Genomic DNA, 25,607 nt, shown 5'->3' with positions numbered 1-25,607 from the left:
GGTAAAAGCTGTTTGTATGCAGGAGATCCCAGAATTCACACAAAGATGTCTCAGTGCTGACTTAGGCTGCCTGTGCATTTCTCGACACATGTAAGCACGCCCGTTAAGTCCTGTGACATGATCCCTTATCCCCTCTGCAATGTGTTCATGGTTCCTGATAGGTTTTGCTATGCTAGGAGCAGAGGCACTTGCATCTTCCCACTGAGAGCCTGTTGGTGGATACTGGCTAGAATCCCAGCCCAGAAAGAGACAGCATTCAAAGTGTTTTTGTTTTTTTTTTAAATCTAAACTGTTGCTAAATGTTTAATGTTATGGTCAAAGTTTCTGCTTGTGAAGTAAATAAGAAAGTGTTTGAACATGTGATGCAATGTGATCTCAGGAATACACAACCTTGGACTCTGAATCTCTATAGTTTAATTTACAAAGTAGAGTAGGAAAAGATAAAGTCATTAAGAATTTTTTCCCTTTTTTCAAATTGTACTATAGTTGATGTGTGATATTATGTTAGGTTCAGATGTACTTCATAGTGATTTGACATTTGCATACATTACAAAATGGTCATCACTATAAGTCTAGTAAACACCTGTCTTCATACAAAGTTATTACAATATTGTTGCCATATTCCTTATGCTGTATCCCTGTGGTTTATTTATTTTATAACTGGGGATCTGTACTTCTTAATCTCCTTCACCTATTTCATACCCTCCTTGTCGAAGTCATTAAGAATTTTAAGTACAAGGTCTTATGTTCCTTGCAAAACAAATGTCATATATTCTTCGACCTAAGTGTCTATGTGGCTGTGTATCCCTGTTCATAGTTAGTAAAATGTAATATGCTAAGTGCAACATTAAATCCAAGGACTGGCTACTCTTTAGTGATGATTATAAACCCAACAATGCAAAACAGGCACTTGATTTGTCAAAATTTTGTTTTAATGGTTTTTCCATTTGCGCTGCCAAATTAAACGTTAATGGCAAGCTTAAATGTGTGTTTAAAATGTCATTTAACGTCGATTATCAGCCAGCTCTTTGGTTATTATATTATTAAGTTGTTATTGGAGTGTGAGCTGAACCATATGGAGAGGAAGACAGATCAGACTACACATCAGACACATGGTGCTAAAGTGATATGGAAAAATACATCACAGACTGGAAGGTGAGTGATTGCCTCTCATCTTAAGGCTCATCATGAAGGCTTTTCATTAGACCCATGTGTGTTTTTATAGGAGTTTTGGGGACATCTTGTAATTTTCAGACATTTCAAGTGTCAAGGCACTCAGGACTAACAATAATTATAACTTATTAATTGTGCAGATTACCATCCATCATGTTTGCATTTAATTATACAAACAAGGGAAAATTTTACTAGCCAAAAAAAAAAAAAAAAGCCACAAACACGTGACTCCCCTCAAAACCTGTCAAACTAAGTTTTACTTTGCTGTTTCTTCACTTTCCTGATAGTATTACTTTTGCATCGTTTTCTAAAGTTCAGTAGCTGGCAAATAGGAGCTGGTTGTCCATGATCCTGTCCCTCTTCCTCTGTCTAGCTCAGATCTTAATTATATAGAGCAACTTGGTCCCTCTTTATTACCTTTTTTCTCTTCTCCGCCCATCGAGGAAATTCTCCATGATAAAGCAGAGCCTGTGAGCGATCTAGCAAGCACAAACCCTTCTCCTTAGGAGGGGGAGGTGGAGTGTGTGCTTGTGTGGGCATCTATGTGAAGACTGTGATGTAATTGCAAGGGGGGAGGACCACCCTGATTTTATGTTCGAGGCAGTACACTGTTCTCCTCATCACAGAACATAGCATTCATTAGGAACATCATTTCAGCATCACTGTCTGACAAGAACACTTCTCAAACTGATGTGCCTCAAGGAACTTTAGACCTATGGATATAAAGCACCCCCCACAAATGAGAACAAGCAAAGACTATTCATTTAGAGCTTGCTATAGGGAGTCAGCCGTCATCGTTTGTGTTTGGCAGAGACTCAAAATCAGTTAAAGCCGTGGGAAGACTTTATGGTGGACAAAAGGGAACGGCTTCAGGTATGCCCTGATTGGAGGCTGTTAGTCTGGGGAAGCTGGAGGTGGAATACCTAGAAGCCAGGCATCCTGTGTGAGTGATTAGAGGAACATATTTGGTTTCCTCTGGTTGGTGCTAAGTTTGGCTATTGCTACAGAGACTGTGATTTGGCTTCCTGGACTGGTTGCTACAGAGATTGCAGGTCAGAGTTCTGTTTTTATACCTTGTCTGGCCATTGTCTCTTTGCATATTCAGTCCCTTAGAGCAAATGCTGTGTAGGAGAAGTCCAGGGTCACGGATGGTCCGCTCTGAGCCCTCCCAAGCAGCTTCACCAGCATTGGCCCATCCTCTCTGACTTAACATCTTTTCTTCTTTGAGTCCAAACTTGTAATTTCACATCAACTTTCCAACCTCTCAAACAGATTTGGAAATCTATCTAGACAGATCTAAAGAAGTATTAAGAATAGATGAGCAGGACTTTGGGTTGATTTGGTGTGAGAGAAGACTGAGGATTCAAGCGTAGCTCCTGCAGCTACCAGGAAGGTCGTGTTGCTCCCTGCAGGTAAAAAAGGGATTGGGAACAAATAGTCATTTTATAAGAGAAGATGATGAGCTCAGTTTTTTAGGCATTATAATTTTAGACGCCTCTGTGAAGATGTTCTTTAGAATCATCCATCTGGGACCTGGAAAGTGATTTTGAAGGTGTGGAGACAGAAACCCTGAGAGTAAGTGATGATCCTCAGTTTACAGTTCAAGGCTGTGGGTGGAGCAGGCACTTGAGTCTTTAGGTGTTCCATCCACGCCGTACACAAAACAAAGGATGGAGAGTAAGAGGTCTGGACTAGAGACCCAGCAATCTGGAATCACCAGGATCCTATCAGAGGCAAGAATGAGCAGTCTTATGCCATTAGCATAAATGTCACAAAGAGAGAAGCCATCGGCCAAAGATTTCACAACAGACCCACTAAAGTGAAAAGTAAATGATTAAAGAATGTTGGTCTCAAGTTCCTTTCACATCATGATACTTTATCTTCTATTTGCAGAGATAAAAGTACATCCCCCAAAAGGTTAATATTTAAGCACCTTAATATTTACACGTCTCTTTTTAGGAGAGGAAAGCTACTGTGGTTGTGTCTGTGTGCAGCACCCACAATGATTTCCCCAGTGCTCATCTTGTTCTCGAGTTTTCTCTGCCATGTTGCTATCGCAGGACGAAGTAAGTACTCTTTGCTTTTGGAAAAAAAATCATTAATATATCCAAGCCCCTCTTATATGCCAGAGATCCATAATGCTTACTTATTCCCTTTAGGGTGGATGCTGGCGAGACTGGGCTGATGGTTATTCTTTAATATTGCCATGCTTAAAGCGTCTCCATAAGATAGTTAGCTAGTTTAGGCCTCAGTGTAGTGACCTGTGAAATAAGGAGCACCAGCACCCCTCATGGGGGGAAGTGTAGCTCAGTGGTAGGGTGCATGCCTAGCAGGCATGAGGTCCTGGGTTCAATCCCCAGCATCTCCATTAAAAATAAATCAATAAACCAAATTACCACCCCCACCCCCTAAAAAAAAAAGTAAAGAAGGAAATAGTATGCTTCAAACATCAGTGAGGAGATTGGATGAGATATTGCATATAGCAAGTATTTGGTACAGAACTCAGCATACTTATTATTGGTAGCATGAAATATTTTTCATTTGTGTGTGCTAGCTGAGCCTAGAAATGCAAATATAGGTTTCTTCACCAACTGCTCTGTGCTCTGTTTCAGCCTGTCCCAAGCCGGATGAATTACCATTTGCCACCGTCGTTCCATTAAAACAGTCCTATCTGCCGGGGGAGGAGATAGTGTACTCCTGCCAGCCGGGCTATCAGTCCCGCGGAGTGGTGCGGCGGTTCACCTGCCCGCTCACAGGGCTGTGGCCCGTCAACACGCTGAGATGCTTACGTAGGTCCATTCCGTCTCTCACATCCTCCCCCTCCTTCGAATTCCGGCCGTCTTGGGGGTACACAAAGTCAGCAGAGCTGCCAGGAAACAGGAAGGCCTGGGGGCTTTCCATGGGAGAAGAGAGCAAGGGTGACAAGGGCCGTTTAGAGAAGAGGGGACAAGCATAGGCTGGAACTAGGGGGGATTTTAAAAAGAGACTTGGTATGGTAAAAGGAGAGGGGATCACTGCAGACGTGAAAAGGGACGTGGAGATTACATTACAAATTATACTTATAATAAAGTAGAAATTATTAATCATGTACAGTAATATTATATATAATTATATACCATCTGTAATACAGCAACAATTATGTGTATATATATTATATATATGAATTTATGGTAGTTGGTTTTATTTATTCTTTGGAACATGGTCTGTGACGTCATGCTGGCGTTATTTTTTTATGGTTGACTGTTGAGCAATCAACTAGAGAGAATTTCAGGCAATTTTAGGTAAAAGTCAAGCAGTAAAAATAATTATATGAACTTAACTGAGCTCTGGTTATTTTAGTTGGATGGGCATTGCCATTTGTGAAAACAATACATGTTCCTACAAGTGATTTTAATATGCTTTTTGATTTAAAAAAGACAAAACATTAAAAAAATTTTTTTATTGAAGTATAGGTGATTTACAATGCTGTGTTAGTTTCTGGTGTACAGCATAGTGATTCAGTTATACATATATATTCTTTTTCATATTCTTTTTCATTATAGGTTACTACAAAATATTGACTAAGTTCCCTGTGCTATACAGTAGGACATTGTTAAAACATAATTTTTAATGAAAAACTACTGTAACATCATTAGGGAAAATTTTTCTTTAAATCATTTGCCGTAACTTTGAAACACTAACAACTTCATTTTTCAAGCTTTCCATATGTATGTTTTCATCATTGCAGAGAGTCGATACCATTTTGTGTTTTTCTGTTTTCACTAACATTGGAAACATCGGCTGTGTCTCTGTGATCTTCATAATTCATATTTTATTGGCTGTCTTATAGGTCAGCTGGATTTACCATTTACTTACCATTTATTAAAATAATACCATGACAGCAAACATTTAGACTGTTTGATTTTTAATATTAAAAATAACAATATAATGAACAGCCTAGTGCACAGATCTTTTGACTTATTTTGAGTTATTTTCTTGGGATGGTTACCAGTAGAGTTACTGGAATGAAGGACAGAAATGAGTTTATATATTTTTATTTTAATAGGAAGTTCTGTAACTAGAAATTGACCTTTTTTACCTTTAAATCACAGCCAGAGTATGTCCTTTTGCTGGAATCTTAGAAAACGGAGCTGTACGCTATACAACTTTTGAATATCCCAACACGATCAGTTTTACTTGCAACACCGGGTAAGGACTTCTAGCCAACAGATGCAGCACGTTTCTGCACCGTTAAGCTAAACATCAAGACTGGTCCATATTTCATTTCTACATTTAGGTGGGACTTGCTGAACACAAATCACTGAATATACATACACAGAGGCATTGAGGGGGGTGGGTATGAGCTGGAGGCTGTAACAACTGTGAAATATGAAGTCAGTGCTATATTTAATTTTTCTGCTCCTGATTACCTATTGGAGGAGAATGTTGAAATTATTGAACCAGGGTGATAATCCTTGATAGTCCCTGGGCCAATCTTAGCACGAGGGTTAAAACACTTTAGTAATTGGACTTGGGCTTTGGTTATGAGGCTAATTTGATTGACTGACCTGGTAGTGTCTAGAAGAGAAATCTATGGAGAGGGCTGGGATTGTGATGATGTAGAACGTTATTGCTCTTACTCCTCACCTAATGCAGTACAAAATCCCTAGGAAGAAAGCACTTTTGGTTGGTCATATAGCTCAGCTGCCTTGTGAGCAAATACGCCATCACTGTCGATAGCACACTGGCTGTCGAGTAGGGCAAAATGTTACTGAGGACCCTTGTTTGCAATTAGAGATTAAGAAATACTGTGTGTGAAAGAGAAATGCAGTCCTTTCATCTGAAACACCAATTTACTGGCAGGCTTCATGCTGAATGACCTTGAACAAAATTGGCTTCAAGGACAATGTTAACATCCGCAGTAGAAATAGACTGCATCGTTTTCACACGTTCAGGTCAGCAGGCTACAGACGATAAATAATAGAGATCACTCAGTTTGATTCACTTTTGTGATCCTGAAAAAGAGGTGGTTCTTTGCTTGAAGCAGATAACCTGACCAGCTGGTTAGAGCTGAGGGATTTGGGGTTTTGGCCTCTACACCCGTCATCTCTGGAACACTCTCATTCTTCAGCAGTTCACCTGCAGCACTAGGCTGGGAGACTTGATGAGCCTCAGAGAAAAGTTAAGCTTCTCAGGAAACAGTATTATAAGATGGAAAAGAAGCCAATAGCATTCATCTGAAGCAATGCTCAATGGAAAAGACATCTGAGATGCCATTGATGGATTATTTTATTATTTAATGGATTAAATGTTTCCTTTGCAGGTTTTATCTGAAAGGAGCTAATTCCGCTAAATGCACTGAGGAAGGAAAATGGAGTCCGGACCTTCCTGTCTGCGCTCGTGAGTCTGTGGGTCTCACTTATAGGGAAGGTAACCAGTTGGTTTGCCTGGGAGTTTCCAGGTTTTCACTCTAAGTTCTACACCCTGGAAACCCCTCAGTCCCAGCTCAGTGGGATGGTTGGTCACCTTTGGGGGACTGTTCATCCTGATATCTTACTCTAGAAGATGAAACGACCACTTTGGAATGATAAACCCTAACCCTAACCTTAACCGTACACTAACCTAACACTAACATTGAAACTCCAGGTTAATTAGATCAGGTTGACAGCCCACTACTGAGTCTCCATGTGAAGTTACTTGTAAAAGCTCTGTCAACACAGTTACAAAAGCAGGAGTTATTCAGAAGGAGCGAACAAACCTGAGCTAGCACCAAGAGGTCACTCAGATGTCACAAATGACTTGTACCAAGCTGCTGTCATCAGCAATTATTGCAGGATGGTGCCTCAGCCAAGTCCTTCACCAAGTCTGACTTCCAGACACATCTTCCAAGGTAGCATCTGGATCAGAGACATACAGTAACCTAAGCATTGTGGTCCTGTAACAGGCAAATTAGTGGTGGCAAGACTGAAATTTACTACTTTTTTAGCTTTTTGACCGGTTCGGACATCTGATTTTCAGATCATATTTTCTTACTTGGCTTCTGTTGACTGTTTTTAACCTGGCATTTGATCAAATTTTGCATTTTCTCAAATAAATCTTTGGATTTTTCCCCCTTTCTGTAAAGAGTATATTTGAAAGTCTCAACTATTTTCATAAAAATGATTGTTCTTTCTTTCTTCAGCTATAACCTGCCCTCCACCATCCAAACCTAAGTTTGCAAAACTTAGTGCTTATAAGCCATTGGCTGGAAACAACTCCCTCTATGGAGGCAAGGCAGTCTTTGAATGCTTGCCACACCATGCAATGTTTGGAAATGACACGGTTACCTGCACGCAACATGGAAATTGGACTGAACTACCAGAATGTAGGGGTAAGTGCCTTGATGAGACAAAACAATCATGGTTGTGTGGAATCTCTTTTTTGAAAAGGACTGAAAATTCTAGTATCATGGAGTGTTTCAAATGACCTCATTCAATGAGTATTTCTTGGCATGTATCATGTGCCAGGTAGTGTGCGAACCACTGGGGATACCAGATGACCTCAGGAAAATGATAGCTAATGCAATGAACTACCTGGAGCTGCCTGGGAAATCTTCCCAGAGGAAGGTCTTAGAGGAGGAGTAGAGAATGAGGGAAAGGCATGCCACTGAAGGGCACAGGCTGGGGAAAGTCAGGGGGGCATGAAAGAACAAGGTGTGTGCATGGATGTCTGAATATTATGGTGAGGATGGTAAAGAGAAGCCTGGAGTAAATTGGGGAGTCCTAAGTGATAAAGGTGAAAATTGAGTTGCAGTCAAATTGGTATAAGCTTTTATCGTCTTTCCCTAAAGTTAGGAATCATAAGAATATTTGATTTAAAAATATGTATGAAAATCTTTCTCCTTTAATTTGACCTATTATTACCATCTTTGAATTTGTCAACTACATAACAAGTAGACAAATCATAGAGTTTATCATGCACATGAGGAGTTATACCAAAGACTGTTAACACCTCCTCTAGTGGATGGATAGACAGATATCTATTGAATATTTTAAACACAAGTGCTTTCCAGCATAGGGAAACTACCAATAATAATATCTAGAAACCTTTCGGAGGACTTAACTCTGGGCCAGGCACAGGTCTCTTGCTGTATATGTGCCATCTCATTTAACTCTCCCAAGTCTTCAGCGGTGGGTTTTTCTTTTTTTTAACCATTCACATAAATACATCAGCCGTCAGCATGTTGTGACATTCTCTCTCTCTTTCTTTCTCTCTCTAAAAACATACTTTTTTTCCCTGAACCATTTGAAAATAAATTTTACGCATCATGACACTTACACATGAATATTTCAACAGCATGAATGTCCCAAGAACAAGGACCTTCTCCTATGTTATCACTGTAGCCAAGACATTTAACATGTTTTGAATTATTAGCCATAACAATTTAAGCAATTATAGCATATACAAATAACAATATTTCTTTCATATGCAAATTGCCTCAATCCATCCAGAAGTATCCTTCATACGTATGTTTACTTTTATGTGAGATCTAATCAAGAATCACACATTCCATTTAGATGTCATACCTCTTTAGTCTCCTTTAATGAAGAATGAGTCCCTGCCTTTTCAGTTGTCTTTCAGTGACATTTTTGAAGAGTACAGGTCAGTTGTCTTGTAGAATGTTCCATAATCTGAATTTGATTGCTTATTTACTCATGATTAGACTCAAGTTAAACAATTTCATTAAAAATGCATTCCGTCTCATCAGAAGGCACACAGTGTCAGCCCATCACTGGTCATGCTGAATTTAATCTCTTGGTCAGGTGGGCTATGCTGGTATCTTCTCTTGGTAAAGGCATCCCGTCCTCTTTGGAATTAATAAGCAACCTGCGGGTGATACTTTGAGATTGTGAGAATACCCACTTTCTAGCAGTCTTTTTAGCATCCATTGATAATCAGTGACTCGGTCAATTAAGACATCGGTGGTTACAAAACAGTGGTTTTCTAATTTTATCTTTCCATCTATATTAATCAGCTGGAATTCTTCTATAGAGAAGAGTTTTTCTTCCATGGAAACTATTTCTTTTTAGTATTATTGTAAACTTATGGATTCTTTTACATTCAATTTGTGGAAGAGCCAAAACTGATCCAAGCAGTCCCACTTGGGACTTTGTCCTCTTTAATTACCTCATTAGACTACCAAGCAAGAGCTCTCTGCTCCTGCCTCTAGCCCTGCTTTCTTGTACCGGGGTAAATGGATTTGGGGCTCTGCTGCTGAGGATCTTAAGAAGGCCAGGGGGCAGCACCATTTTTTTCCTTTCTGTTTTATGCTGGCTTCTTGTGTAGTCTGAAGACAATCATAAGAATTAGATTCATCATTTAAAATCCAAACAATGGTGTTCTAGTGTGCATGGAGGGAGCCTTTGTGTTTTAATTTCATGGTCTGTTGATTGAAAGAGACAAACTTTTTCTTTCAAACCCACCATCTTAGACTGTGTGGAGATGAAATTTGCAATAAATAATACTGCATGATTATGTGAATGCCCAAAGAACTTGGTGACTCATTACTTTACTTTCAAAGTGTTGTTGTTTCTATTTTAGTATCCAAGGTCCCATAAGTATAAGATAACTGGGACAGAATTAAGCGCCAGGGTACCCCGAAATTGCATTCTAGTCCCAGGAATACCCAGTGATTCAATGGTGTAATAGAGACAGGACTGTAACTGTTTCATAACCACTGGGTCACACTGCTATTTATACTAATACGTCTTATTGCATAAACTTTTTAGAAGTAAAATGCCCATTCCCATCAAGACCAGACAATGGATTTGTGAACTATCCTGCACAGCAAGTACTTTATTACAAGGATAAAGCCACGTATGGTTGCCATGATACATACACCCTGGATGGACCAGAAGAAGTAGAATGTAACAAATTCGGAAACTGGTCAGCACACCCAAGTTGTAAAGGTACGAAATACGGGTCTTAAACCATCTCCGAATTTATCCAAGGAATCACCTTTCCTTGCCATTTTCTTGTTCCAATCATTTTCCACTTCGTTTCTCAGACTTGCTTCACAACTGTTGGCATGTGAAAGTTCTGGGATTTATATGTGCATGGGGAAGCTTCATGCATAGTGAGCTTATTTGAGATTAAACTGAATAAAAGAAATTTTAAGCACAAATGTTGTAAGCACTGGTAATATGGTGGAAGGCTGTGCGGGCTTCTGTAATAAAGTCTGTCCACGAGCATCCTTTCTTTGCTTTGTTCTAGTCAAGACTCCTCTCGTGGCAAAAACCAACCACACTTTCAAGCTAGTTCCAGGAGATGGGGGCTAATTACAAATGTGCAACAGGCAATCACATGGACATTGAAGATGAGGAAATGAAACACAGCTGGTCCTCCTGAGGACTGGCACTGAAAGGCGGGAACTATTGCTACTCTTTCTGAATATCATTGGCCTCACGATCTCTCTCATATCTCTGTGCTTCTCTGCTTACTCTCCTTGAACTTGGCTTAATTCTACACCACTACCTCTCAACTAAAGGATTCATCATCACTCACTGGCATCTTTTCCCTGAGATGCTGGTTGCTTTTGAGTTGGGTGTCTATCTGTGATCTGGTCAGTGCCGTGCTTTTACAAAAAACAACCACCTTGCACTACACTGGTGCTCAGGTTGCTGTCGGCTGGACTGTTTAAATAGCAAACGAAATTAGGCACTAGAGGCAAAATGACGTATAACTAGTTCAGGGTCCCCTAGAAGCAGAGCCTGAGCCAGGGATTCAAGTACCATTGATTTATTAAGTGAGTGTTTTGGGAGAAAGAGAGTGAGGCAGGTAGGATGGAGAAGGGCACTGGTTCTCAGACTTCACTGTGCATCAGAGTCCCCTGGGGGGCTTGTTTAAACAGAGTTTCTGATTCGCTGGATCTAGGCTAGGACCTGAGAATTAGAATTTCTACCAAGTTCCTAGGTGATGCCAATGTTGCTGACCCAAGGACCATGTTTTGAACAAGTATGTGATCTCAGCTAGAGTCTAGCTTCAATTTAATCCCCTGGGAGCTCTGGATCATGAATTTTACCCCAAAGTAGATCCCATAGAGAGGCTAGGGGACCTGCTCATTTTTATCCCTGTCAATCAGACATAGGCTGTGGGCTGCTCCCTTCCCTGACCCTGGAATTGTGGGCTGATGTGCATCCTCTCCTGGGAGCAGTGTCTCCCTTATGGCTGAAGGCAAATTTTCAGAGAAAGGAGCATTTGTGAGCTGTTAACAGCCAACGCTCACAGTGGCTAGTAGATGGATGCACTCACTCAATAAATGGGATCAGAGTGGGGCAGGGGAGGCTTACAGAAAATGGCAGTGTCTGATGGGGAGTTTTCACTGAAGTCTAGAATCTCATGCTTCTGCGTTGACATTCCTTTGTGGCTACTATATTGGGGAAGAAAGATGATCTTGGAAGCCATGGTTAATGGTTCTATGGATAAATGACTGCAGTTAACAATGATACTGATGTTATTGACTTTTGCATTCTTAGAAGCAATTTGTTTCAGGTCTGCTCATCTACGGGTTCAAATGCTTAGGAAAGAGGAAATGAACTCTTAAGTTTTGACTACAAACATTGTCTCTTCCAGCATCTTGTAAATTATCTGTTAAAAGAGCTACTGTGATATTTGAAGGAGAGAGAGTAACTCTCCAACAAAAATTTAAGGATGGAATGCTGCATGGCCAAAAAATTTCTTTCTTCTGCAAAAATAAGGAAAAGAAGTGTAGCTATACAGAGGATGCAGAGTGCATAGACGGCACCATTGAGATCCCCAAATGCTTCAAGGGTGAGTTTCAACGCTGGAACTTTTAGCGAGCACTTCTGCTTGCCCTTTACCATTTTCAGTTCTTTTATTACATAATGACTAAAAGAAGCCATGTCAATTTGGCCACTGGATTTTTTAAAAGAGTGGGGCAGGAGGAAACAGCAAAATGAAGCAGTAAGCTGCATTCAGTTTCTCCACTTTCTCTTCCAATTCTTTTCCTTAAAACTCAGGGTTTTAGGGTTTTTTTGTTTTGTTTTGTTTTTCTTAATGGAGGCACTGGGGATTGAACCCAGGAACTCATGCATGCCAAGCATGTGCTCTACAGTTGAGCTATACCCAGACCCTTAGGGTTGAGGTTTTATTTGAATGAATGTTGAGGTGAATTATGCCATCTTGTGTAATTCCAGATTATGCTTGAATAATAATAATAATTATTATAATAGTAATAGTAATAATAATAATATTGAATGGAATATCAAATCATAATACCTCTTAGTTCCAAATGATAAAGAACTAACTCCAAATTACACATTAACTTATGTCAACGGTAATTGGTTTATAGATCTTCGAACATTTTTTCCTTCCTCCAGCAATTTCTAGTGTTTGAAAAGTACCCATTAGAGCAAAGTATTCATTAGAGCAAAATATTTTAAAGAAGAAGATACTGTGTTTGTGTGAGACAAAGAATGTATAATGGTCAACATTTAAACCTTTTAAGGTGTCAGGTTTCAGGTTTAAATATGCTTGTTGCTGTGAGGGAAGAGCTAGCCGGAGGCTGAAGCTGTTGCTGCCTCTAGGTTTAGAAATGCTTCAAGAATGTTGACAGCCCTGTATCAGCAGGCTGGTAGAGGGAAGAGCTGGGAGTAGATTAGAGAAGAGAGGGTTCTAAGAAGTGGCCAGCTTGAAAGAATGATGGGAATGATAACTAGCAAACAGTACCCACCTCACAGGTTTTATGACTAGAAATATTATCCATGACTTGGATTAAGTGCTCAGTGATAATGATAACGGTTACTATCATTATAATTTCAAATTGCTAGAAATGCACTGGATAAATTGTTATTGTTCGAAATATAGCAGAGCCCTGGTGAGATGTTCAGTACTAAAAGTGACAAAGCACAAGAATCCTAGAACATATCAGCAGAAAAAATATTAGCAGAGGATAATTTAAAAAACCAAACAGAGCTTTGTTAATGTATTTCTCTGGGCTGCTCTCTTTTTGAGTCTTCTGGCAGAGGCAGCACTGTTAGTGCATTGCGGAATAAATAAAGGGCCGATACGGGGTTTTTTCCTTTTAATCTTAACTGTCAGAATTATATAGAACTTTTTATTTTCTCTTTGGAAACAAGTGCCTTATCATTTCCCCGATGCTTTCTTGAATCTCTTAAACCTCACACTAAACGGTTTTGTTCATGTTATTAGATTTATTCTACCCATTTGTAAAATATATTCGATTTGGCTTAGCTATTTAACACATTTAAGAAATGACTTGTTTCTCTCAGAATGTTTTATCTTTTTCTCCCCAAACAGAGCACAGTTCTTTGGCTTTCTGGAAAACGGATGCATCAGATGTAAAGCCATGCTAAGCTGGTTTTCAGATTCAAAATTAAATGTCATACTTGTATGTGTTTGTCCAAGGCACCTAATGGAACGGGAAAAATAAAGTGACTGAATTTATTGTGTCGGTCATCGCAGTGTTACTCCCCATGGCAGCTTACTTTTAGTTATATTACCTGGTTAAGAAGCCCAAATATTTGGAACATTGTCGTTGATGTTCCAAATCTGTGTTCATTGCTATGGACATTCAGTGTTCATTGCTATGGACATTCAGTGTTCATTGCTATGTTCATTGGCTATGAAATGGGAAGTGTGAACAATTACCTGGGTAACCCCAGTTCGCCCCCTCCCTAATTCTCCTCTTAAGTGCTTTCACCTAAAGCAACTGCAATATTTTTCATAGAATGGTCCGAAGACCCTTGCATCAGTATCACCTGATACTTATTACAGAGGAAAAAATACTGTGTCCTAGAATTTCCAAGGATGGCCCCCCAAATGTGCATTTTATGACAAAGCCCCCAGATAGTTATTTGCATTCTTAAGTTTGAGAAGCATAACCATAGAGGAATGCATAGACGCCTAGGTCAGTAGAACTGGATCTGAACTCTTAATGTTTGGTTTACATAATGCCTAAAAAAATCTTCCCTTACCTGTGAAATTCTAGGATCCATCACTGACATTGCTCCTTTGTTTATATTCAACTTCCTTGCTCTTTTCTCCTTCCGTAGCACATGCTGGCAAACCCCACCCCAGACTCTAGCTGCCTTTCCTATGCCTGCACTGGAGCAGGTGAACATTGCTGGGAAAAAAAAAAGAAAAACTCACAATTATGCTAACAGGTCCCACCTGGATTCATGAACATAAACCTCACGTAAGCCCCTCGCTGTGCCTGGCAATCCTACCGTATTTCTCTAGTTTGTTTATCCCCCAACTGGCTACCTGGCTGTTTCTCTTCTCAACTCTCCTAAAGCCACCTTCTCTCTCCTCACACTGACCTGATGACTTTGGTCCTTATTTCAGTGAGAAAATAGAAAAGACCCCTTTTTAATCTTTCCACAACCAAATTTTATCATCTATCTCACCAGCATCTGTACCAGGTTCTTTGCCCTCTGTCTTGTTATGATGGATGAACTCTGAGATCCCATCCAAGGGCAGACCTTATGCCCAGCATCCCATCTTCTGTTTTCCATTTAAGGCTTTTGCTCCTGTAATGAATGATCTTCCGTTTTTATTTTTTCCATTTCTATTGGAGCATTTCTGTCAGCATACAAATATGCAGTAATACCACCAATTAAAAAAAAAACCTTATTGTGACTTCACATCTTTTTCTAGCTACTCCTCCATCTCTTTATCCCTTGTTTTTATAAAAGTCCCAGAAAGAGTTGTTTATCTTTGCCATCTCCGTTATATACTACCCATCACTAGTCTTAAGATTTGTCTCCCCCAGAGATACGTCCTCGGCGATGCTTCTTCATCGGGTCTTGACCTGCCCCTCGTGAGATACGGGCCAGCTCGCTTCTCCAAGATGCTTTTCTGCTCCTCCTCCTTTTACAGACACCAGATTGCCATTCAAAAGTTCCAAATTCCCATTATTTAACTTTCAAAGACAATTTTACTTTTTCTCCCTCAATCCTTTTCTGGGATATCGCCCCTTTTCCCCACTCTCTCTCTGTCTCAACCTCTCTCGCCTTCTCCCCTCTCCCTCCATGTCCCCTCCTTTCCCTTCTCTTTCTACTCTCTCTCTTTCCTTCTTTCTCCTCTCTTTGTGTATTGGCAGTTAGGTTTGAGAGTGTGTGGTGTTGGTGCCTCCCCTTTCTGAACCAAAAAGCTGCATTTATTGATGTTGCTGAACAAAAGACCCATTCACCTTGGATACACATTCTCTGTATTTGTAAGCCTGTTTTTAAAATTTTTTTTAATTTTTAAAATAAAAAATGGGGGTACATAATTAATTGTATTATTATTATTATTATTATTATTATTATTATTATTATTATTATTATTAATGAAGTCACTGGGGATTGAACCCAGGACCCCATGCTTACTAAGCACACACTCTACTGCTGAGCTATACCCTACCCCCTACATCTGTAAGTCTGTTTGTACTTTCTTATATACATTGATTTATTTCACTTTTTAGATTCCACATATAGGTGATGGTATATAGCATTTGTCTTTCTCTGTCTAACTTATTTCAATAAGCATAATACCCTCCAGCTCCATCCATGTTGTTGCTAATTGCAAAATTTTATTCTTTTTATGGTTGAGTAGTATTCCATTGTATGCTTATACCATACCTTCTTCATCCAGTCATCTGTCAGTGGACACTTAGGTTGCTTGCATGTCTTGGCTATTGTAAACAGTGCGGCTATGAACATTGGGGTGCATGTGTCTTTTCCAACTAGTGAAGAAAACAGGCAGAACATTCCTTGACATAAATTATAGCAATATTTTTTGGATCTGTCTCCTAAAGCAAAGGAAATAAAAACAAAAATAAACAAATGGGACCAATATAAACTTAAAAGTTTTTGCAAAAGGAAACCATTGACAAAGCAAAAAAACAACCTACTCAATGGGAGAAAATATTTGCAAATTATATGACCGATAAGGGGTTAATATCCAAATATATAAACGGCTCATACAACTCAACATTAGAGAAACAAAAATAAGCAGAAGACCTAGATGGACATTTTTCTAAAGAAGATGTACAGGTGGCCAACAGGCACATGAAAAGATGCTCAACATCGTTACTCACAGAGAAATGCAAATTAAAACCACAATAAGATGTCACCTCACACCTGTCAGAATGGCTGTCATCAAAAAGACCACAAATAACAAATGTTGGGGAGGATGTGGAGAAAAGGGAGCCCTCATACATTTTGGGTGGGAATGTAAATTAGTGCAGCCACTATGGAGAACAGTATGGAGGTTTCCCAAAAAACTAAAAACAGAGCTACCAAATGATCCAGCAATTTCACTCCTGGGTATTTATTTGACCATATAGTTTCTTGTAAAACTGTTCTGCTGAAATTTTTAATAAGGAATCACCAGATTGAACTTTTAATAGATTATTCTGTAGAAAAGCTCCTGGAATATGACAAGTTTGTTGAGGATGGATTTTTGCATCATTTTGTTCATCAGAAGGCATTTTAGGCTGCTGGATAGGCTTGGGTCCCCGAAAAATTAATCAAAGTAGACTTTAAAGCTTAAGCCATAGTAATGATTCCTCTAATTTAGTGATCTTTTCACAGAAAGGAAAATCTGCTATTTTTTCAGTCTGATTAGGCAATTTGGATTAGAGGAGCCCGTCAGTAGACATTGCCCAATTGCAGCCCTTCTATTTAGTGATTTTGCGGTCCATTTAGTTCCATAAGTCGACTCTCTATTCCTAATGTTTTTCCTCTTAAATGCTTAGATCCCCAGGTTGCCTGTCATCAAAATTCAGCTGTACCCTCCCCAGCCAGTGCGCAGTGATCTCCCCCATGGGCTTATAGTCCAGGAAGTACTAGTCTCCTCCCCCCACAGGCAGCCTGGTGAAGAAAGAATGAAATTATAATCACAAATTGATGGTTATCTTCCTACATTTTAACATGGCTGAATTGGGTCTTCCCATCCAATGTAATGGTGCTTAACTAGCAACCCCAGCTCCATTGAAGCCTGTGAGCTGCATGTGGCGCACAAGGTGTTCTTCTGTGATAGGCAGGTCCCTGGACTAGCTTTCTTATCTTGGACTATGGCAGATGGGCTTCGAAACGCAAAGGGATCCAGGCCTTAACTTTTCTCTCGTGGTATAACACTTTTCCGCAAGAAGCTATAGAAAAATGAATGTTTCTAAGGTATTTACCAATCTTTCAATATGTAAAGTCTCATTTCTGAGTCCCCAAAGTCAGTAATAAGTATTCACCAGTAGAATTTCCCATCTGCTAGCCTGAGAATCATTCCCCAACTTAATCCTGAAGTAAAGGATTTAAAAGCTGAAAGAAAGAAGGAAAGAGAGAAAGAAAGGAAGGAAGGAAGAGAAATAAAGAAAAAAAGAAGGAAGGAAAGAATAGAAAAGAAAATAGCTTGGAGTGGTGCATATGTGTGTGAGTATATGCATGTGCGAGAGTGTGTGGTTGATGTGCACATATGTGTGTGTCTTGTTTGAGTGTGTGTTCATGCACGTATGTGTATGTGAGCATGTGTGTGTGAATATAATGTATGTGTTTACATGAGTGTGTGTGTGTGTGTGACAAGTTCTTTGTGTGCTAATGCTGCCTCCTAGTGGCATCCATTGCTTCCAAACGTGCACACAAAACAGTTTGAAATGAAAAGACCTGGTATTGAAGTTTCCTGTGTCAAGCAGTGGGAAAAAAAATCTCTATTTATCTAACCTCCGTTAATTCAATCTTCCCAGTCATCCCATCAGGAAGGTAAAGAAACTGAAGCTCAGGGAGGTTATATATCTTGGTTTACATAGGTAATGGAGCCAGACATCCAAACTTCAGAACTGTGACTTTTCTCTCATTCTTACACTGCTAGTTAAGCAGTGAACTTCCCAGTGGCTTCGTGGAAATAACTGAGGTTCCAGAGCTGGAGCTTCACAGCCTGGAGAGGAGTGCTGAAATAAGGTGGTGGAGAGATTTTCGTATAGGTGAGGCTCTGAAGTGCCCTCGCAGGTGGTTGCTAGTTTGCATGGACCATGGCTACAACAGTATGTATACAAATCTTCCTCAACTTACCATGGGGTTATGTCCTGATAGACAGAGTGTAAGTTGAATATATTGTAAGTCAAAAATGTGTTTAATACACCTAACCTACTGCGCATCATAGCTTGGCCTAGCCTACTTTAAATGTGCTCAGAACACTTCCATTAGCCTACAGTTGGCCAAAATCATCTAACACAAAGCCTATGTTATAATAAAGTGTCGAATATCTCATGTAATTTATTGAATACTGTACCGAAAGTGAAAAACAGAATGGTATGGGTACAGAATGAAAGCAAATGGGTTATTTACTTTCCTGATCTCGTGGCCTGGCATCACCATTGAGCATCCTAATTCATATCACTAGCATGGGGAAAAAAAGCAAAATTCAAAATTTGAAGTTTGGTTTCTACTGAGTGCATATTGCTTCCCCACCATCACACAAATTGAAAAATCTTTAGTTGAACCATCATTAGTGGGGGACAGTCTGTATTATTTGAAAGGAGGGAGGGCAGAATAGCCAGATTCTCTCTGTTAGTAGCCGCTAGCACGGATTGCCCAGGAAGGGCAGGTAGAGAAGCCTCACAGGTTGGGATGGAGTGGTGAATTCAGCTTAGTTCTGGCATAAGGAAGGAATCCAGAATCAATGTGTTAAAGAGTGAATGTGTTTTCTAGTAGTGAAGAAAAGATACCCCATTAATGCTTGATTTCTGCTGTCTTTAAATTACATCTGTTTGGGGTACAATTTATACTTTCATGACCTATAAATAGAAAGTTCTGAATCATTTCTTATCTAATTGAAGGAATTTACTGGCTACAGGATTATTCTGATAGTTATCTGTAATGTGTTTATATAATAATACTCATTATTAGTGTTTATAAATTGCTTTCCATTTAGAATTGCTGAGGCATTCATGTATTTCAATCTAATGATAGAGAGTATCTTAATAATGCAAAATAGTGAACCACTGACTGAAATTTGGTTATTTAGAATATCAGCTTAGGCGTAAGTACTGTGTACAGAGCCATTTGCTGATTTTGAAACAATAAATGAAAATGTGGAAGATATGTATATCATGTAAAATTCCCCTCCAAATGGGCCAAGGACTAGAGAGATAATTTGTAGAAGAATAAAAGGAAAGGACTAATAGAGATGTTTAAATATTTCAGCTTTTCTAATAGTGGAAAATGCAAATTAAAAAGAGATTCTATTTTTATACATACAATTAGCACAGATTAGAAAAATTGTTAATGTGAGACAGCCACCCTCAGGGACTGTTAAATGGAATTGCAAATTTGCAGAACACTTTTAGAAGGCAATTTGGCAGTACTGAACAAAAGCTTTCATTTCTTTCATGCCCATAGGAATATCTTTTATGGAGATAGCTGCAACTTCAGCCAAGATGTATATATTAAAATGTATTTATTGCAGTATTACTTATAAGAGCCAAAGTTGCTAATAACTTACATATTGAATCACAGGAAAATAATTAAGCCAATTATGTTATATTCAAATGATACAATAATAAGTTGACATTAAAATGATCATATATATGTATAAGATTTGAGAAAATATTTGCAATTGTTAACAGTGGTTATTCCATAATGGTAGAATTACATGTAATTTTTATTTTCTTCTTTAAACTTTTCAGTGTTTTCCAATTTCCTTACAATACCACTAAAACTTTTATAACCTGAAAAAAGAAGGGAATTCAAAAAATCCCAGCCTAGGAAGAAAAATTTTACTTTTCTTTTCAGTTAACTCTTGAGTGCCTGATAATCCATCTGAGTGATCCAAAGTCACTAACATTTGTTCTGGTGTCTTGTACTTACTTTGTAATGTGTTTATTGTTCACAATCCTTCAAGTTACTGGATAACTTCACATTGAAGTTCTTGAAACCTTGATTCCAGAATGTCTTAGAGGAGAATATGGTGAATTTCACAGTTTTGTGTCTAAGTGTTTTTCAAAATTGAGCTATTTTTTGGAGAGATTTGAGGATATTTAGGAAGTAAAACTGACAGGACTTCAATCATCTTTAATTTCTTCACCTAGAGGGTTATTGTCCACGTGTGATCCACATCCTTACAAGTTGTTTTCCTTTCTCTCTCTGTGTGTGTAAGTATGTAAAGTGAATCCTAAGGTGAACACAACTATAAAAACCCAGCATGCATATCTTAACAATACTTTTGCTTACATCACACACTCTCCCCTCCCGTGTATATATATATATATATATAAGAATATATATATATATATATATATATACACACACACACATATAGTGGAAATAGTGACAATCTGCTAGTTCTTGAAAGTGTAAAGGAAAACTTTCTCATCTTACTTTCACCTAAATATAGAAAATACTTTAAGAAATTTACTGTCTTAATTGTTTTAACCTTTTAACTCTAAGTTATATTTTTTTTCTGCTGCAATGGTTTCTTCTCAGATGAACTTAACTTTGTTGCATTTTTCCCCCTTAATACCTTTTTTTTCTTCTACGTTTCTGCTTGTGTTCATTTAGACATTGTTTGTCAAATTCATTTCATGTTCTTCCAGCATTGTCGTTTTGAAGCTCTTCACTGAGTGGTCAAATTCCTGCAATTGCACATGTGGGTTTTGCATCCCTGATTCTCTGACTGAATTACCTACATAATCATTCTTTAGCTCTAAACATGTTTAAATATGCTTTTGAAAAGCTAAACATTCTTAAAAGCATTTCATACTTTTTCTTTCCCTTAGCTTTCAAAATATGTCACTGAAATAATGAAAAACTGTTGGTGGGAAAAATTCTTACTTCCAGTGGAAGAGTTTGAAAAAGCTCCTTGGAAAGAATATGACTTCACTCTGGAAGCTTGAAAGTAACTAGTCACAAATGAATGAATCTTCTATTTTCTTTATATAAAATTGAAAAGATGCTTCAAGCTGTGTTTATGTTAGGTTTGGCATCACAGTGAGTGATTTGCAAAGATACTGCAGAAGGAATCCTGTTGTGAAATTACATGAAAAACAGTGGTAAACTGAATTTCATTTAAGTGAATGTTTTTACAATTTCAATTTTATTTCTGCCTGGTATTTAGAAAATATAGTTCAGAGCTTTTACAGAAATGTAATAAAAGACCAAAGAAAACCACAACATAGCTTTGCAGACAGGGAGGCTGCCCCGAGGTGGATGAAATTTTCTGGGAGCAGCAAAAATACATTTTTCCACTTGATCTTATTATTCTGCACCGAATTGGTAAGCACAAAGCCTTTTTATTTCATTTCAGTATCTTCAGAATTTGGGGTAAGTTTTTTCAGACCTTGGATAGTTATGAATACAAAAAAAAAAAAGTTATGTTCACTTTCCCGTTTAATTCAATGGCGTTCACTTCTGGGTTGTGAGATAGCAGGCAGTAAGTTCTCACTTCTTCAGACTCATTCAATGTCCACATAACGGGCACACCTCTCTGAATATTCTCTGCAATCCCATTTTCTTTGCTCTTTCTGTTCTTTCTCTACGGTCTCTAAAGTGGTCCCAAGCGCCTCTCCTAGCGGGATGCCCGAGGGCGGCAGTGCCAAGACAGTGGTCTGGTTATCCTGGGGCCTCCGCCTGGGATAGGCCTAGGGTGCGCGAGGCTGGAAAGCGAGCCAGGAGGCTGCGAAGAAGGCCGGGACGTCGCCATGGCAACGCCGTCAAGCTCACGCCGCGGCCCGGGGGGCGGGGCCGGCCGAGGGCCGGCGTGTCGCCATGGCAACGGCGCCGCTCGCCAGCCTCGGCCGGAGGCGTGAGGAAGGGGGCGGGGAATGTGAGCGCGGAAGTCTCCGCCCCCGGCCTGCTGGGCGGCGGCGACCGCCGCGGCCCGCAAGGATTTGAAACCGTTTGGTGGCGACGGCGGCGACGGCGGCCGAAAGGGAAGCTTCCATGTAGGGGCGCCAGGTTCTTGTTTTTCCGAATTTCCCTCCCGGGTCCCTACCCTCGGGTTCTCGAGTGGAATCTTGCGCGGGGTGGGGGTCGCCCCACCCGTGCGAGCGGGCTCGTTCGGGGAGGGGCGTCGCCCCGCAGGCCCCGGGCCCGTTCTCCAGGCCTGAGGGGGCGCGCGCCGCGCGCGGTGGCGCCGGGGATGTCGGGGGGTCTCCGCGCGGAGCGCTGCGGTTTCCCTTGCAGAGTGAAATCAAGTCCGGGCACGGATGGGGAAAGTTCTGAGGAAAGTGGTATAAGCGGATGGAGCTGGTCCGCATGACGGGGGTCCAAAAATTTGTGACCAGAGGGTTTGGCGCTTGTGAGGAGAAATCTGTGTACCGGACAAGGTAGGGAAGCGGCCTCGGCCCCGCGGCCTCGCAGGCCGCCTGCCCCGATCCTGGAGCGATTTCTGCCCGCTCTGGCCGCAGAAGTTACTTCTGGGCACCGTCCCGCTGGAGATGTCACATTCCCCTCAGGACTGGATCGCCGACTCAGGACTGAAGGCAGTACCGGTGTCCCGTTCCTTTGTAGGGACCGCCCGCTTGGGTAGGCCGTGTCCCAGCATCACGGCGTGTTTCTGAGTTTAAGGGTTCAAGAGAACAAGTTAAGTAAATAAGAGCTTATATTCCGACCGTCGTGCGGCTCTTTTTATTATGTGTCCTTAGTAGTTAAAGATGCGGGAAAACAGGATAGAAAGGCCAAATGGAATGACACGAGCCTATGCATCGTGGGCAGGCTGCCGCGGAGTGGAGCGCACGGTCTTCTGCGCCTTGTTCAGGCCCAGCTGCCACTTTCCGTGGGACCCTCGGTCACTTACGTAACCGCGCTGGGCCTCAGCTTTCCTCCTCTGTGAAATGGCCCTGAAATAGTGCCTGTCTCCGGGGGTGGTTACTGGCATGTGTTTGTAAAGCGCACAGCGTGCCTAGGCTCCATCAGTGCTCTGGTAACTGTCCAAACATACAGATGTGTAAGCCAGATAAAACATGCACCTGTACACCGTTTTGATAGAGTGCAGTACGAATTTCAAGTTCTCTTTAATTGACCCCGCCGTACATTTAAAATACGGTTTGAACAAAATCGGTTTTATGCAACTTTGAGAAATATTTTTATTGTGTTTGGCCAAGGGGCATGATCTGTGTGAGGTGTATTCATTGTTTAGCAGTGTGGCTGCTTTTTGCCCCCGAGACCTTTTCATATTTTTGGCTTGCTTATGCTTTGCTGACTCCTCTGATAGTTAAGCACCTTGAGAAGGTCTTAGCCCACTTTGTAGCTGTCCACATAGACATAGGTTTAAAAAAAGACAATGCTGGTGAGTTAAGTAAAAGATACGATCCAGACATAGATTGTAGCTATATGCAAGAATCACCCAATTTACTTCTTTTTTGCTTTTGTGGTAATTTATGTGACTGGTAAGCACACTGTAAGTACTTTAAGCCTAAGTCAAAAATATAGCTTTACTTATTTTTAATTCTAATAATTTAAAGCTGCAATTCTAATAAGCAGTAATAAAACTTTTTGATTAGCTGAAACTAAGCAGATGTTATTTATAAGATATAATTTGTGTAGCAGGAATTCCTTGAAGGTTTGAAATGGTAACTTTTTGTTGTTTTGTTCAAGAATAAATAAAGGATAGGGGGCAGCTGATTTTTAGCTTTTACTGAGTATCACACTGATTTTTTTTTGTGCTTTTTTTTCAATATTGCATGTCATTAAAGCAAATTATGATTCCCTTTCTACTTTTCAAAAAACTTCTTTATTAGTTGGAAATATTGCTGATTTATATTTAAATAGCCAAGGGGCACATGTAATGGACCTAGGAGCTAAGGATTTCAGAATTTTAGTCTGAGCTTTGTGCTTAATTTCATGATTTGGGTGAGTCTTTTTACTCTTGAGTTTTAGTTTCCTCTAACATTAAACACTAGCATCTCCTGTCAGGGTCAAAGGATTTATTGAGAATTAGTGATTATTAGGAATCCTTTTGTTTTAGGCCTGTTTATGGGTGCTCTCAGGCATATATTTGAGTTTGTGGGCAGGTTGTACTGTTTAAGCCTGGGAGTACACTTCCAGGCCAGAGCTGTGCTTAAAATTCTGGGGTTTATGACTTTCATTTGTCTGTTCATCCATTTGAATAGTTGCTTTTCAGCTTCATGATGTAACATTCCAGCAGTGGTATCATAGCCTTCTGTCAGGAGGTACATAACTGATGTAGTTATGTACGAATGCAGCTAGTTATTGTAGGAATGCAAAACAACATCAATGAACCAGGTAACCCCAACCCAACTAACCAGTCAGAAAATTCACTTAAATAAAATTTATGTTAACCAAGTCTTGAATTTGAAAATATATTTTTTCTACTGTAATGCAGAAGGGACAATGACCAGGTTTGGTAAATAGAATTAAGAGTATATAATATTTCTATTCTAGAAGACTTATTTGGTACTCAGAACAGAACCTTTAAAAAAAACAACAGACAACTACAGGCATACCTTTTTTTATTGTGCTTCACCTTATTACACTTCACAGATATTACAGTTTTTACAAATTGAAGGCTTATGGCAACCCTGCATTGAGCAAGTCTGTTGATGCCCTTTTGCAACGGCATTTGCTGACTTCGTGTCTCTATGTCACATTTTGGTAATTCTCACAACATTTCAAACCCCCTACCAGCAAAAAAATTACAATTTGCTGAAGGCTCAGATGATGGGTAGCATATTTTAGCAATAAAGTATGTTTAATTAAGGTATGCAGATTGTTTTTTAAAGACATAATGCTGTGGGAACACTTAACAGACGACAGTGTAGTGTAAACATAACTTTTACATGTACTGGGAAACCAAAATAGTCATGTGACTCACTTTATTGTGATATTTGGTTTATTGCTGTGGTCTGGAAATGAAGCTGCAATATCTCTGAGCTCTGTCTTTATTAGTTACGTTAAAGTAGGATATTAATCCCTTTCGTTAGCATTGCTTTATCAATCAATTCTTCAGCTTCTGTGATATGCCACGTGATGTACTAAGATGTTAAGTCAGGGTCCCTGCCTTCCAGGAGCATCTCACAGATGGTAGAAAACATCTTAATAGTATGCAGATTTGTAGAAAAAAAGTAACAGCATGGTACATGCTCCCACACTGATGAGAGCGGTACACACTGAGGATGGAGCAACAAGTTTAGAATAAGTGGGGCAAGCTTCACTCAGAGGTGACGTTTGAGCTGTATTTAGGGAATAACCTGTGAAAAGGCCATGTAATCGTGTAAGGGCTTGGAGTGTTTGAAGAATGAGGAGTTCATTGGTGGTGAATGGTCATCGGTCGGTTGGCTAGTTAGGCAGAGCAGGTTGGTTTGTGTGCAGGGAGGGGTGAGAGGTGGGCTCAGTGCAAAGGCACTTGTAGGCCTAACTTTGGGTTTGGATCATATCCCATTGCAGTAGGCAATCGAGACAGGCAGTGAAATGCTTCGCTTTGTACTTAAGAAATCTGCTCTG

General features: G+C 39.9%; 2 protein-coding genes across 8 annotated transcripts in view; both read left to right on the top strand.

Annotated features, from left to right (window-relative positions):
* APOH (apolipoprotein H) overlaps positions 1–13,617 on the top strand; it is a 48,705-nt gene extending 35,088 nt beyond the window's left edge. For 4 of the 7 annotated variants that reach the window (XM_031468923.2, XM_064495642.1, XM_064495644.1 and 1 more), the window contains 8 exons: positions 3,133–3,239; positions 3,786–3,962; positions 5,265–5,361; positions 6,476–6,552; positions 7,334–7,522; positions 9,921–10,100; positions 11,764–11,961; positions 13,471–13,617. In XM_031468923.2, coding sequence (XP_031324783.2) covers positions 3,133–3,239; positions 3,786–3,962; positions 5,265–5,361; positions 6,476–6,552; positions 7,334–7,522; positions 9,921–10,100; positions 11,764–11,961; positions 13,471–13,526 — 1,081 coding nt within the window. In that variant the 3' untranslated portion in view covers positions 13,527–13,617. Of the gene's footprint in view, positions 1–1,048; positions 1,156–3,132; positions 3,240–3,785; positions 3,963–5,264; positions 5,362–6,475; positions 6,553–7,333; positions 7,523–9,920; positions 10,101–11,763; positions 11,962–13,470 lie in introns of all 7 variants that reach the window. The other 3 variants (XM_064495641.1, XM_064495639.1, XM_064495640.1) reach the window with 1 other exon arrangement.
* An 8,381-nt stretch (positions 13,618–21,998) lies between these two features.
* Positions 21,999–25,607, top strand: part of CEP112 (centrosomal protein 112) — a 373,877-nt gene continuing 370,268 nt past the window's right edge. The window contains exon 1 of the mRNA XM_031468925.2: positions 21,999–22,087. The gene's annotated coding sequence lies outside the window, so the exon portion shown is untranslated. The remainder of the gene's footprint in view (positions 22,088–25,607) is intronic.

The sequence above is a fragment of the Camelus dromedarius genome, chromosome 16 (genome assembly GCF_036321535.1).
Source record: "Camelus dromedarius isolate mCamDro1 chromosome 16, mCamDro1.pat, whole genome shotgun sequence".
NCBI lineage: Eukaryota > Metazoa > Chordata > Mammalia > Artiodactyla > Camelidae > Camelus > Camelus dromedarius.
This window is presented reverse-complemented; position numbering and strand designations above follow the sequence as displayed.